The 14,699-nt window shown below is 44.1% G+C and overlaps 1 protein-coding gene across 1 annotated transcript in view; it reads left to right on the forward strand.

Annotated features, from left to right (window-relative positions):
- Positions 1-14,699, forward strand: part of LOC138265322 (matrix metalloproteinase-23-like) — a 99,365-nt gene that overhangs the window by 62,225 nt on the left and 22,441 nt on the right. Inside the window, exons 5-6 of the mRNA XM_069212944.1 lie at positions 3,118-3,282; positions 11,650-11,760. Coding sequence (XP_069069045.1) covers positions 3,118-3,282; positions 11,650-11,760 — 276 coding nt within the window. The remainder of the gene's footprint in view (positions 1-3,117; positions 3,283-11,649; positions 11,761-14,699) is intronic.

Here is a 14,699-nt window from a genome sequence, read left to right on the forward strand (position 1 = left end):
CCCTACAAAACCCCCCTGGTCTGCCCTCCGAAGACGCGGGTACTTACCTGCAAGCAGACCGGAACCGGGGCACCCCCTTCTCTCCATTCTAGCCTATGTGTTTTGGGCACCACTTTGAACTCTGCACCTGACCGGCCCTGAGCTGCTGGTGTGGTGACTTTGGGGTTGCTCTGAACCCCCAACGGTGGGCTACCTTGGACCAAGAACTAAGCCCTGTAAGTGTCTTACTTACCTGGTTAACCTAACAAATACTTACCTCCCCCTAGGAGCTGTGAAAATTGCACTAAGTGTCCACTTTTAAAACAGCTATTTGTCAATAACTTGAAAAGTATACATGCAATTTTGATGATTTGAAGTTCCTAAAGTACTTACCTGCAATACCTTTCGAATGAGATATTACATGTAGAATTTGAACCTGTGGTTCTTAAAATAAACTAAGAAAAGATATTTTTCTATACAAAAACCTATTGGCTGGATTTGTCTCTGAGTGTGTGCACCTCATTTATTGTCTATGTGTATGTACAACAAATGCTTAACACTACTCCTTGGATAAGCCTACTGCTCGACCACACTACCACAAAATAGAGCATTAGTATTATCTATTTTTACCACTATTTTACCTCTAAGGGGAACCCTTGGACTCTGTGCATGCTATTCCTTACTTTGAAATAGCACATACAGAGCCAACTTCCTACAGTTACCTATACCAGTATTTGTTCTTCCAGGGTGTAGCTAGATTGAAAGTTCAGTTGAACTACATTTGGTTCTCAAAGGATTTTACTGAGCTTTTGTAGGACCACAAGGTTTAGCTCCACTGTCACTGGTTCCAACAGGTTTGCTTAGATGATATTTAATGGTGGCCTAGCTCACACCAGAGTGATCTAGTTTCCCAAAAGTTATGGGTAGATCGCTATTTGTGTCCAAGGGTGTAGTTGCATATGGGTGTTTCAGCGTTGATTTCAGTACTTTTGGTTTATCTGGGACTCGGTTGAACTTTCTCTGCTTCTCCCCCTACTAAGTTGGGCTCCCACAAGTTACCCAGGACTTGGGCTCTGTCAGTGTCACCACTGTTGAGCTAGTCTACTTCATGGTGAACTGGGATACCACAAAACCCCTTTGTTGATCTGAGTGTCGGTATGGACATAGGCCATGGCTAGGCTTCCAAATTCTCCCTCTATGTTTGATGGGTTGCCAAGTATCGTAGGGAAGTAAAACACGGCCGTCATTCCCTTCCCATCGGATGTTCATTTTGTGTTGTATTTCTGTATTAGGAATCTTGCCAGAGGCTCTAGATCAGTAGTTCCCAACCTTTTGACTTCTGTGGACCCCCACTTTATCATAACTGGAATCCGGGGACCCCCACTGAATTATTATTTGAATCCGGGGACCCACTAGTGAGTCATTACTTAAGGCTGGGGACCTAATCGGTTAATATTATTTAATTTTCTAAGCTGTCGCGGACCCCGCCAGGAGGGACCATAGGTTGGAAACAACTGCTCTAGATTAATGTAGCCAGCCAGCATTTCGCTGGGGCTAAAATGGGATCATTGGATATGTCCTGGGACTGAGATAAATTGCCTGGGATTCTCCCAGATTAGACAGGTTGTTTTAGGTTTCCCAGTACTGATATCACCTGTCATCTGGTTCCTTGGGATTGGTTACTTGTCAGTGTTTTCACCTGACAAGGAGGTTTACCAAAGTATTTAAGGGATGAACTACATTGGCCATGTTTTTTTTATTTCAGGCATGGGCTCCCATATGATCCTGTGGGAAGAAGTAGTCTGCCACGTGTTCCTTGATATTTCAAAAGACTATCAATATTTTTAAAGGCTTAGCCAGGTAGATATGCAAAAAAATGTTGTTCACTGAAACAGACTGTTGTGGAGACTGTAGCAGTTGCCCTGTAACAGACTTTCATATGCTGTTGCAACAGATTAACCTGGGGGTTACAGGTTTAAGGATCATGTACTGCTGTTCTCTCTACTTGAAGTAGGCTGACGTTTGATTGAACGGTCAGGATTGCGAAGCAACAGGTGCCTGCTGAATGTTGTGGTCTTCCATAGATTTTACCTGGTTTTGGTAGATTGTTAGGGTTTTCTTGGTTTGTTAGTTTATTTGGTTGGGTGGCCTTTATGGTGCAGGCTTCAATGAGGTACCAGAGAGTTTAGAAGGACTAGGATGTGATCACTGTTAACCAGCTTGCCATAGACGTGTTGTCCAGGTTGCTATGATCCTCCAGAGAGATCTCAGTTGTGGAGATCCTATGTACTGTAGACATTTCAGTGTCTCCACTACTCTCTGCAGGAAAAGGCTCTGGCTTGAGATTGTGTCAAGGCACACAACCCCCCGGTTCGGGTGAATGTCTGCTGAGGATATTATGGTTTGCTGTATGATTCCTAAGGTGGGGAAAGGGTCAGGGCGGACTCACTCTGGCTGATAGCTTGCACTGGTTGAAATATAGTCTGTGAAAGAGGACATCTGGATATCACATGGGTGGGAAATTTACCAAGACCATCAAGAGTTTCTAGTACACAATGTTTCTTATGCTTTCCAGCTTACCTTGAAGTCCACTCTCTGTTATCTATGCGAGGGGCACATCCCATGACTAACCCAAAACCTTCGAGTCATTTTTCTAAATCACCTTTACAGAGGCCCAAGCCTGAATTCCTGCCCACAAGAAGCATGAAGGGCTGCCCAGTGCAGAAAACTCTCCATGTCCATGGGAGCATTGCCCTTCCCAGTTTGTATCCAGCACTGTCATGCCATGATATATAAAATCTGAAGGTGATGCTAAATATTCAGTGATCAGTTGTTTTAGCTTCACATACAGTTGAATCTCACATTTTGTCTCTTTGATTCTGAGTTCCATCTATTTTGTATTTTTCTTCCTTGACCTTTGTCTTCCATCTCTTTTTTCTACTCTATCTTTGTTACTCTTACCTTTTTCTCTTTAGTTTTCTCTGCACTTGTTCCTACCTTACCACCTCCTCTCCCCTCCCCTATCTCCAGCTCACTCATCTCTTCTCCCTACAGTGATCCTCCATCTGTACCATCTTCTTTTCCTCGCTGTCTCTGCCCTGCACTACCTTCCACATTATTTCTCTTTTTCTCTTCCAGGTGTTTGGTATAATGACTTGGTGCAGGTGGCGGCCCATGAGATTGGACATGCCTTGGGGCTATGGCATTCCCGCGACCCCAGAGCGCTGATGCACCCTAATGCCACCTACACAAGGACCCGCCACATCACCCAGGATGACATCTGGGGGATTCAGCGTCTCTACGGTAAATCTTAGATTCCTGATAAATCTAAACTTTTTGGGCATTCTGAGAATCGGATGAATGACATAACTAGCTTTTTCAGTCTCCAACAAGAATGGATCTGTCTTTGCTTTGCCAATAAGGCTTCCAGGAACAAAAAATCAAAATGTCATTCTCAAAAAGATTAATTAAATCTTTTGGGATCTCTGGTGAAAAGATGAATATGGAGTGATGCATGTGATCTACTTATCTTTCAGTAGAGCCTTACCTCTGTTTTGTAACGAAACATTGTACGCAAGAAAAACAGCTTAGGAAAGTGGTGAGGTTGGTAAATTGGGTTAAGGACTATGACAGAGTGCTCTAAATGAGGCACATACTGGAAAATAGATGGCAAGAACCAGCTAGGGTCAGAGCTTTCCACAGATTACCTAATTTAGGCATTGGTGAAGGACATGCCGTAAGGCGTGAGCATCTGAGTCATTACCTGCGCTGACCCAGCACGAGTTTCCCCACTCTGTTTGCAGTTTTTTTCTGGTGAAGTCGTTCATACCTCCAAGGCAAGAAGCCGCATTGGTGAAGGAAAAAAAAGGATCACAGGTTCAAGATGCCATAGTCAGATGGTGGACCTGTCCGCTCTTTATATGGTCTCCAAAGACATAACTCCCAAAGTCCAAGTTTGCTTTCAGAAAATAAGAATATAATGTCTGTCACATACTATGAGGTTTTTACCCTGTGTATGGGGCATTTCAGATTTTTTTTATTCCTGTACGGGACCACCATGGTGTACATGGCAGACCTGGACAGTAAAAAGCAGTGGACACACAATGCTTCTGACTTCTGCGTCAATCAACACATGCACAGTACAACTAAAAACCAGGGGTAGGTAAGTTATGACAACCTATATTTCAAACGTCCTAACGTGGAATCAGCAGCTGAAGTTCAAGATAGCAAAATGGAAAGTTGTGGCATCTATAGTAGACAAATCCTGAATAACAGTACAGGGCAGGAAATGCTAATTTAATAGCTATCAAAAAGAAGGTTGTGTGACCTGTTGTATGTGATTAACCTCAATTGACTAAACAATGCAACATATTAATTCTGAATATGGCACTACAATGTGCCAGCATTGTTTTGAATAAGGTGTGTGCTGCAGAGCCTGTTACAAACACAAATGTTCTAAATGTCAGCTCCAAGAGATTACCCTTTCTCAGAGTGGATATTGTGTGGCAAGTCCTTTGAACTAGCAGTCCCAACTTCTCTGAAGGTGTAAAGTAGGTGCAATCTTGGACTTTGCAGACCAATCTGAGATGAGATCTAACTGGTTGGTGGTAACTCGGTATTACAAATTTAACTTCATAACCTGTCATCTCAGACCAGATGTACATTTACACTCCACATTTGATGTTAGTAGCACTTTCCTAGATGTTAAATTTAAGGTTTCGACATATTCACACAGTTGGAGCATATCCTGCAGCGCAGGGTGCTTAGAAGATACATGAAAGGTTGTGCTTTAGGTGTAGATGGGTAAAATATTTCCTTCTCTCCTGCATCCCATATCTTTTTTCTGTACAGTTGCAGAGGAGCCCAACTCATTGTTAGCTTATTATAGTGACAGTTATGGCCAGCGATCAAAACACAAAAATCCAGAGAAAAAAGGAGAGGACCATGAGAAAAGTATATATTTTCCTACACTGCCCAAACCAGGATTTTAATTGGTCTGGCCTGAAGAATCTAGCAAAGCCATTTGTCTTTGGGATAGGTGCCAGCTTGGTGTTCCACTGTAAATCCTATGCCATGTAGGGTGATGGACCAACAGTTTGAAATTCTTCCCAGCATTATAACAACCTCCGGCACCTTGTTGTCCACTTGGACAATGAAATGAGTCACAAGGGCTTGGTCCTTGTTTTCTCCAAGACCACACAACCACCAAAGCCTTCTTTTCGACTGTGATACTACAATGTTCCTTGGGTATCAAACATCTAGAAACTATTATAGTGGGCTGTGTTCCCATTCTTTCCTTAGCTGTGTCAGAACTATTGCCCATGAAATGTCCATGCACTATGAATAACTTGTAGCACTGGGACTAAGCAGAGTGCTTCCTTCAGAAGTCAAATCCTTTCTAGCACTCAGCTAATAAGCTTGGATTGTTCCTGAAGGTTGATTTTGTTAAGGGCACCAAAATGCTTAGGTGCCATCTCATGAGCCTCCAGTAATATCCAGTGATATCAATAAAGGCCCTCACCTTGGTGTGGATCTTCAGACATTCCCTGCCAAAAGTAGCCTGGGTTGTTGGCTATATATGCTCTATATGACTTCTGTCAACCCAAGGTGAACATCTACCATGGACCTGTGCCTTATGTGGTACTCATTTGCCTTATCAGAGCCCAAAGCATTTCCTCTAGATCAATGGTACTCAAAGTACGGCCCGCGGGCCGCCAGCGGCCCCACAGACCTAGCTTGGCGGCCCGCGAGACGCACACCAAACGCCATATCATAATGGCAGCCGTATGTAAACATAGAAGAGGGCCGCGGGAGCATGCTCCCGCGGCCCTCCTCTATGTTTACATATGGCGGCCATTGTTTATTGCGTTGCCCTGACGATCCTGGAAGCCAAAGCCCCATAAAAGTCAGCGCTTGCAGCTAACTTTTACAGGGCTTTGGTCGTCTGCTTGCTGTCACCGGCTCCACGTCTGCTGCCCGCCTGCCTGCCTGCTGTTCCAGATTTGTGGCATCTTTACAGTGCTTTGAGTCAGGTAAGGCTCTTTGGTTATTTATTTATTTGTTTTTAATGTAGTGTGTGTTACTGGGGTAGGCGTGAGAGCAGATTGCGCTGTGTGTGTGCGCTGTGTGTGTGTGTTACTGGGGTAGGGGTGAGAGCAGATGGCGCTGTGTGTGTGCGCGCTGTGTGTGTTACTGGGGTAGGGGTGAGAGCAGATGGCGCTGTATGTGTGCGCGCTGTGTGTGTTACTGGGGTAGGGGTGAGGGCAGATGGCGCTGTGTGTGTGTGTTACTGGGGTGGGGTGAGAGCAGATGGCGCTGTGTGCAGATGGCGCAGTGTGTGTTACTGGGGTAGGGGTGAGAGCAGATGGCACTGTGTGTGTTACTGGGGTAGGGGTGGGAGTAGATGGCGCTGTATGCAGATGGCGCTGTGTGTGTTACTGGGGTAGAGGTGAGAGCAGATGGCGCTGTGTGTGTGTGCGCTGTGTGTGTTACTGGGGTAGGGGTGAGAGCAGATGGCGCTGTGTGTGTGCGCGCTGTGTGTGTTACTGGGGTGGGGTGAGAGCAGATGGCGCTGTGTGCAGATGGCGCAGTGTGTGTTACTGGGGTAGGGGTGAGAGCAGATGGCGCTGTGTGTGTTACTGGGGTAGGGGTGGGAGCAGATGGCGCTGTATGCAGATGGCGCTGTGTGTGTTACTGGGGTAGGAGTGAGAGCAGATGGCGCTGTGTGTGTGCGCGCTGTGTGTGTTACTGGCGTAGGGGTGAGAGCAGATGGCGCTGTATGTGTGCGCGCTGTGTGTGTTACTGGGGTAGGGGTGAGAGCAGATGGCGCTGTGTGTGTTACTGGCGTAGGGGTGAGAGCAGATGGCGCTGTGTGCAGATGGCGCTGTGTGTGTTACTGGGGTAGGGGTGAGAGCAGATGGCGCTGTGTGTGTTACTGGGGTAGGGGTGAGAGCAGATGGCGCTGTGTGTGTTACTGGGGTAGGGGTGAGAGCAGATGGCGCTGTGTGCAGATGGCGCTGTGTGTGTTACTGGGGTAGGGGTGGGAGCAGATGGCGCTGTGTGCAGATGGCGCAGTGTGTGTTACTGGGGTAGGGGTGAGAGCAGATGGCGCTGTGTGCAGATGGCGATAGGGGTGAGAGCAGATGGCGCTGTGTGTGATAGACCGGACCCTGCAAGGGTAAGAACTGTGCTGCTGTATCTTTGTCTTGTAATGCTTAGGCACCAAGTTAGACCTTTGTTTGTGCAACCTCTAAACAATAATGCTTACTTTTATAACCCATACCCACTAACCCAGTACAGCCAGAGAGAAACCACCCACCCATGAAAACTACCAAAAATCAGATGACAATCCCAATATAAATCAAACCATTTGTGAAGTGTCCAGTGGGGTACACTTTGTGTGATGGGCAAACACCTTCAGCTTACTCCTCCTCCCAGGGGTGCGGATGATAAATGGCTGCTGCATCTAATTAAATGTCTCTTGTGATTAGGATAGGGATATACTCTGGAACATTCCCATTTGGCTCTTGTGATTAGTGTAGGAATATACTACTAGAGCTGGGCTGTTGAAAATGTCTTACAATAATACACTTTTTTTTATCTGGCCCCTGGCATTTCGCGCACATTTGATTTCTATTGCTGTGTGACCCAGCATGCTGAAAAAAAACAGTTTCTAAAAAGAGGCCGGTATACCATTCATTGGCCTCATTATCACTCTAGTATTCCTAGCAGGTTGCAAGCATAATTGCAAAAAATACTTTTTATAACATGGTCCTCTGGGAATCGGCAAAGGCCAGCATGTGTGTTGCCAATTGTTAGATCACGGTATGCTTTGTTTCCTTTTACACATCACTTTATATTATTTTGCTGTTGTGCACAGAGGTCTGTAGCGAGACGCAGTGTTGGTCCATTGGTCGTGAGGTGGTGTCGGTCCATCGGTCGCTCGTGAAGTGTTGTCGGTCGTGAAGTGGTGTCGGTCCTTTGGCTGTGAGGGGAAAATCTGATTCCTGACCCTTGAAAATCATTGCACAAACTTGCTGAGACCAATGGCCTACAGTCCAGTTACCAAGCCTTGCAAACGACCCAGATCCATACAGAATGAACACAGATCATTCCAGGCAGCATGGGAAGAAGAGTACTTGTTTGTTGAATGGCCAAAGGAGAAAGCTACCTGTTTGCTTTGCAAAGAGAAAGTAAATGTTCTTAAGAGATATAACCTGGAACGGCACTACAAAACTCGACACGCAAGTTATAGTGAGAACTTCCCATTGCACTCACAACTGCGTTCAGCAAAAGTGGCATTGTTAAAGCAAACACTTCTTTCCCAGCAGAAGCTCTTCCTTTGCCAAATGAAGGAATCTGAGGCTGTTACAGAAGCATCATTCAAAATATGCTACCTGCTTGCCAAACATAAGAAGCCATTCACGGAGGCAGAGCTGGTGAAGAAATGTTTCCTTTCAGCAGCTGAAATTTTGTTTGAGAACTATAGCAACAAATCCAGCATTTTAAAAGAAATTGGTGCCTTACAGCTATCGGATTCCACTTGTGCACGCAGAATAGAGGCAATGGGTGAAAATATCCAGGAGCAGGTGATCAAAGCTGTCAGAGAGTCACCGTTCTTCAGCATTGCCATGGATGAGTCCACAGATATAGGCGATGTGGCCCAGTTATTAGTTTGGGTGAGGTATTTGGACCAATCACTTCATCCCAAAGAAGAGCTCCTGTGCCTTCTACCACTGCACGGGCACACAAGAGGAGAAGATATTCTGGACAGTATCTGCAACTACTTCGAAACACATCACATACCACTGGACAGTCTTGTTAGCATCACAACAGATGGCGCGCCTGCTATGGTAGGCCATGACAGAGGCTTTGTATCTTTGCTTAAAAAGAAGCTCACTGGACAGCCTGTAATAGACTACCACTGCATTATTCATCAGGAAGTTCTGTGTGCAAAATTAAAGCATGGTGAACTGAATAACGTCCTAAAACTTGCAGTGAAAATTGTTAATTTTATTCGTGCCAAAGCCCTTAACCATAGACTTTTTAAGGCTATGCTGCAGGATTCTGAAGCTGAATATACAGACCTCTTGATGCACACTGAAGTGCGATGGCTAAGCAAAGAGAAAGTTCTGGAGCGGTTCATTGCTTTGCTTCCTGAAATTGAACACTTTACAAACAGCAGAGGTCAAACATTCCCAGAACTAAAGGATGTGAAATGGCTTTTAATGGTCCATTTTCTTTCAGATCTATTTTCACACTTCAATGCACTTAATTTGATGCTGCAAGGCAAACAACAGCTTGTGTGGTCCATGATGAATGGTATTTACTCATTTGAAAGTAAGCTTGTGCTATTCAAAGAACAACTGGATGTTGCTGACTTCACCCACTTTCCAAAACTGTTGGCTGTGACTCAGAGGTTTCCAAATGCACAAGAAATGCTGCCAACGCTAAATCTTGGTGCATGTCTTGAGGAAATTTCTGGGGAGATCAAAAGGCGATTTTCTCAATTCAGAACCCTCACCCCCCTATTCAGGCTGGTTGAAAACCCCTGGATGGTGAGTGCACGAAATCTTGATGCTGTTGAACTTATTGGCGTGAAAAGACCGCAAGCACAAATGGAGCTGATAGACATGCAGCATAACTCAGCTCTTGAAGCATCTTTTTTGGGGCAGGCACCAGAAGAATTCTGGAACACTGTGCCTTCTGACAAATTTCCTGTTCTTTTTACAGTGGCCCAGAAAATAATTTGTATGTTTGGGTCAACATATGTTTGCGAAAGTTCGTTTTCCACTATGGGACTTTTGAAGAGTAAATTCAGAAATAAGCTAACAGACTTACATCTGGATCAGCTCTTAAGGCTTGCCGTTTCAGACATAATACCATATTACAGAACACTAATAAGAGACATGAAGTGCAAAATAAGTTCGTAGTATGTCTTCCTTTGACATACCTATTTTCCAGACTCAGAGAAAACTGTGCTGCATTGGGCCTGTGTTGAATATCCTGTTCACAAGAATTACCATGCCATGCCTCTTAAGATTACTATTGTCTGATAATAAAAATGTTTTTCAAAATGTCCCCTTTGTAGGTTTGTAGTTATACCTGGATTCAAAATACAGCATTGTTTAGCATTGTTTTGAAAAAGGGGGTGGGGTGGTTGTTCCCCCTCTAAGCCCCGCCCCCTCTAAGCCCCGTCCCCCGCTGTCACTTCAGTGCGGCCCTCGGCCGCAAACCATACTGCAATTTTGGCCCCCGAGAAAAAGTTTGTGAGTACCCATGCTCTAGATGCAGCAAGTGATCCTCCCAGTTGGAGTTGCAAATTACAATGTCATCCAGGGAGGCAAAACTAAAGGGTCACCTGCATAGACAAGAATGACGGCCTATTGCCCAAATAGGACTTGGTAAAGAACGTCAGGAAGATGTCTATGGCAATATTCAAAACAAGGGCATCACTTTGAATTGAAAGTGGCCTGTTGGGGACTAGTCTCTTTTGCTCTGAACTTCCAGGTATTTTGTAATCAAATTAAAGTTACCCAAAAACATGGCAGCCTCCAAAGAGCTTATCAGCTCAATGGACTGGCTGAACCTCAGTCTTGGCAACTACGGTGGTATCACTGTGGTACACCAAGAACCTCATCCCTGAGAAACCCCTTCCCAGCTCATGCCCAACCTCTGGGTAGCATTTGGCACCACAACTGTTAGAAGGACTGCTGGGGGCTCATTCCTCTCTGAGGCTCCGCATTTTCAACATTTCCTCTTTCATGCTGGCCCTCGCCTTGTTCAACAGTTTGTCTGTTATTTGTGATAGAGGAAGTGTCTTAGAACTGTAAGTGTTAGCAGCCCTTGACTAGGGGTGAACTTATAAATGAAAAGACGTAATTGATCTGGAAGGTGATAAGGTGCGGTCTTTAATGGTTATGGGATATTGAGACGTCAATTGAACGTTGTACGCTGATGAGTAAAGACTTTAATTATGAGTTTCGTGTGGGGTGTGTTCTTACACATGCTACCGGGCTGGGGAGGGCGCGACAACACACATGCTGCTGCTAGTGTTTATGTCATGAACACACGTCAGTCAGTCAGTCTAGGTACCTAGGAGTACAATCAGAGAACTGGCAAACAGCTTTTTTGAAATGGATTACTAGTCTGAACTATGTACCCCACTAATCAATTTTAAACTAAATACAACCTCTACGTGCTGTCTTGGTGTGTCGTCTGTACCATGAATACAGCCCCATTTAAAATAACTAGCTGATAGCATGAAAATGCATAACAGTCGCAAGTCCCTATATTGCCTGTAGGTTAAATCTTGTTAAATCAGTTGCCCGCAGATTTATATTTCACTTTTTAAAAAAAACTTAACATAGCGAAGTGGAAGCATGCCCCTGGTGAAGCACCTGTGATGGATTTGGGAGCAGGAACTGGCTGGTCATTAGTTGGCTGTGTTTTGTGGTCATGGCACTGGCAGGATTGCCTTTCAGTGGTTGCACAAGGTACAGAAGGAGGTGTTAGGCACCTGAGTGGTAGGGACATGTTGGCTTCTCAGTGGCTGTGTGAGATAGAATGGCAAGGGTTGAGGATCAATGATCATGTGAGATGGCGGTCCTGGGTATAGTCCAAGATTTTATGGCCGTGCAAGGATCATTGTTATTTTGCTATCTGCTGCAGGCTGTCTGGACCGAAAGAGGCAGTGTGGGTCCTGGTCTGAGCTCGGCTTCTGCGACACGCGACGACTTTTCATGAAGAAACACTGCCTAAAGACATGTGATTTCTGCTCCGGTGAGTGACTTGTGAGTCAGTGCTGCATGCTCACGGCTCTCCCTTTTCACACCCAACCCTCTCCCCCAGCAGCGTGCATTCCCAGTTCATGGTGTCCCCTCTAAGTTTTCTTCTGCTCTTTCCCAACATTTCTCGATTATTTCTATATTCCTGTCTAGGGTTCTCTAACAGGTCTGTGCTCTTCTCTCTATCTTGCACAACTCATCTTTCTCTAACCCCTCTCACTCCATATATGTATGCTAGGATATTTTTAATGCTCAAAATTTCAAACATATTTTTAAACCAGGATATTTCAAAAGCCTAAAGGTCTCTCCATGGCTTGTATGCTGTCAATACTGAGATATTTCTAATTCTGAAATTTACCCCCAAGGTGGCCCTGTCCATCCAAGTTTTACTAAACTGAGTCCAGAACTAAAACCAACAGATTACAATGTGAAAGGCCAGGTTTCAGTTACTATATTTTTGGGGGCCTTTCAACGTTGCCAGAAGATAGTTTTGTAGTTCAAGATAAAGCTATTCCTGTAGTCTAAATGGAATGAAATAGAAGCTGTTACACCAGGATACTTTGGTGAAATCACTGCCACGCATTATAAATCCTGTTCCTTTCATTCCATTCCACAATTCCTATAGGAAGGGCAAACATGAAAACTATTTTTTTATTTTTAAAGCAATGGCTCACCAATTTCTGATTTGTAGAGGAATATCTAAGAAATTAAAGTTGTGAGTGGAGGCAACTAAGGCAGGCACCCACTGGATCGGATCAAAACTTTCTGGACCTAAGATCTGGCAGTTCAAACAACAATTGGTACCTCTAGTTTTGAGTCATCTTTATCCAACTCTGTCACATTTTAAACTAAACTAAAAAAAAACACCGGATTTGGTCCAGAATGCTAATTCATTAAAATCTTTGCCAACTCGAAACAGTCCATAAAAAGTAATTCAAAGGGTTGAGTCAACCAACTTCTGTGGCATTCCCCTTCAGTCCTCACCCTTGGGACATGTTTAGTTCCTGTGTGTGACCTGTGACCTAGGAATCCATGATGATCATCACTTCTTTCTAATATTTCAGGTCTCCTCCATGGTCGAAAATTGCTTTTTTTAACTTAGAAACATTTGCAGAATCTCCGCTTTCCTTGTTACCCAGGTGCCTGGGCTTTTCAAAATCCTTTACAGGGTATTCTAACTTCTAAACAGAATCAATGAATACAGAACATGTCCACCAGTCTCTTTACACAAGCTGGTAAAAGAGATCATATTACCCCTTCCCTTTGAGCCCTCATCTAGATACCAACCAGCAAAGGTTTGCAATTGGAGACCATAAACAACCATCACCTACAGTGCCTTTTACAAAGAAGGAACCACCTTTCACAGCTCTAAATTCAAGCTTACTCTGCTGACTCCATCATGTTCTCAGTCTCTAAAGATCCAGCAATACTTCCTCAATTTTGAGAGCATGACATGGCATGACTCTCCAGGAGCACCACGCAGAGGGCAAAATAGAACACTCGAAGGTACAAGGAAAAAGTATAATAGTCTGGCTTCTAACCGTTAAAAAAGAGGCACACCTGCAGGTGGTATAGGTCTTTTGAAGATGTATATAGGGCAGGTGGTGGTTTATTCATAGCTGCTGATAGACCCTGCATAGTCAAGAAAGAGAGACTGTGCCTTAGTATATAATCAAAAAGAGATGCGGAAAAGGATGGCTTAAAATGCCAAAGGGATCTATTGATGTATGTAGTTGTTCCGTCTCAGCCCATTCTAAAAACTCATAAAGGAAAGAATTGAGACAGACTAAACATTGACAGTATCTGATGGATCAAGGGAGATTTTCTTTAGGCATGGTGTAGTTTTGGATATTTGAAGTAAACGGAAGCAAGCAAAGAAACATAAATTAAGCTCTTCTATACCTCACCCCACTTTCTGCTTATCACCCTTTCCATATATCTGCCTACTCACCTCATCTCTGTACTGTCATTTTGTACTCCTACTCAACTTGCTTCTTTCATGCCTCCTTCTTCTTCATTTTCGTGTGGTTGAACTTCATACCTTCTATCTCCACTATTTTTTATTTGACCTTTTTTGTTAAATAAATAATTTTAACCAGTTTCAAGGATATGATCTTTGCATTTTATTGAGACCGAAAAGCCCGTAGGACTCATTTCACTCTTGTTTTTATAGTATTGACTGAATTTCTACTGAACTGTGACATTTTTCTCCCCACATAATTTCTACTGAAGAACTTGGTATTCTCTATGTTTTTGTTTTGATTTGGTTAGGCATGGTATTCTATTACTCATACTGCCCTATCAAGTACACAGTGTACCTCATACTCCAATGTACCTCAGAGTCTAGATGTTGGACTCCTTCAGTGGTATTCATGCAGACCTGTATCCATGAGGAAAATATGTAGGATGCTTTCCTGGACGAACACACACATATTCTGCAGGCATTGCACATTTAAGCCCTCCTCCTGAACTCTAGTGCAATTCAGATAAAAAAGGCTCTATGAACCAGGTTGCCAAGTCTGATATGCCTGAAGCTGCCTTGACACGGGCAAAGTGTGTGAAAGAATATGGCAGTAAGAGTAGGACAAAATTGCCTGTGTCGAGCTCTTCTCACAAGAAGTCTCTAGGAACCAGGCATGGGCAAAATTCGAATGTTTTGTTACACCCACATAATTCTGCGTAATTTGTGGCATTTCACATTTCTTTTGTAAAATTCCCAAAATTATGCCACATTGTGTAATTTCAAGTTTGGGTACAAATCTTAATGCAGGAGTGAAGAAGCAACACGAACTAACAGAAGGTGAGTGGCTGTTGTTCACGCCACTTGTGTTTTTTTTGCGCTTTCTTAGAGCAAAATGCATCACTGTGTCTAGCATGGATACAAGTATGCATTTCCCAACAAGATATACTGCTAGACCAGATTTGCATTTCATG

This window comes from Pleurodeles waltl, chromosome 11 (genome assembly GCF_031143425.1).
Source record: "Pleurodeles waltl isolate 20211129_DDA chromosome 11, aPleWal1.hap1.20221129, whole genome shotgun sequence".
In the NCBI taxonomy this organism is placed as follows: domain Eukaryota; kingdom Metazoa; phylum Chordata; class Amphibia; order Caudata; family Salamandridae; genus Pleurodeles; species Pleurodeles waltl.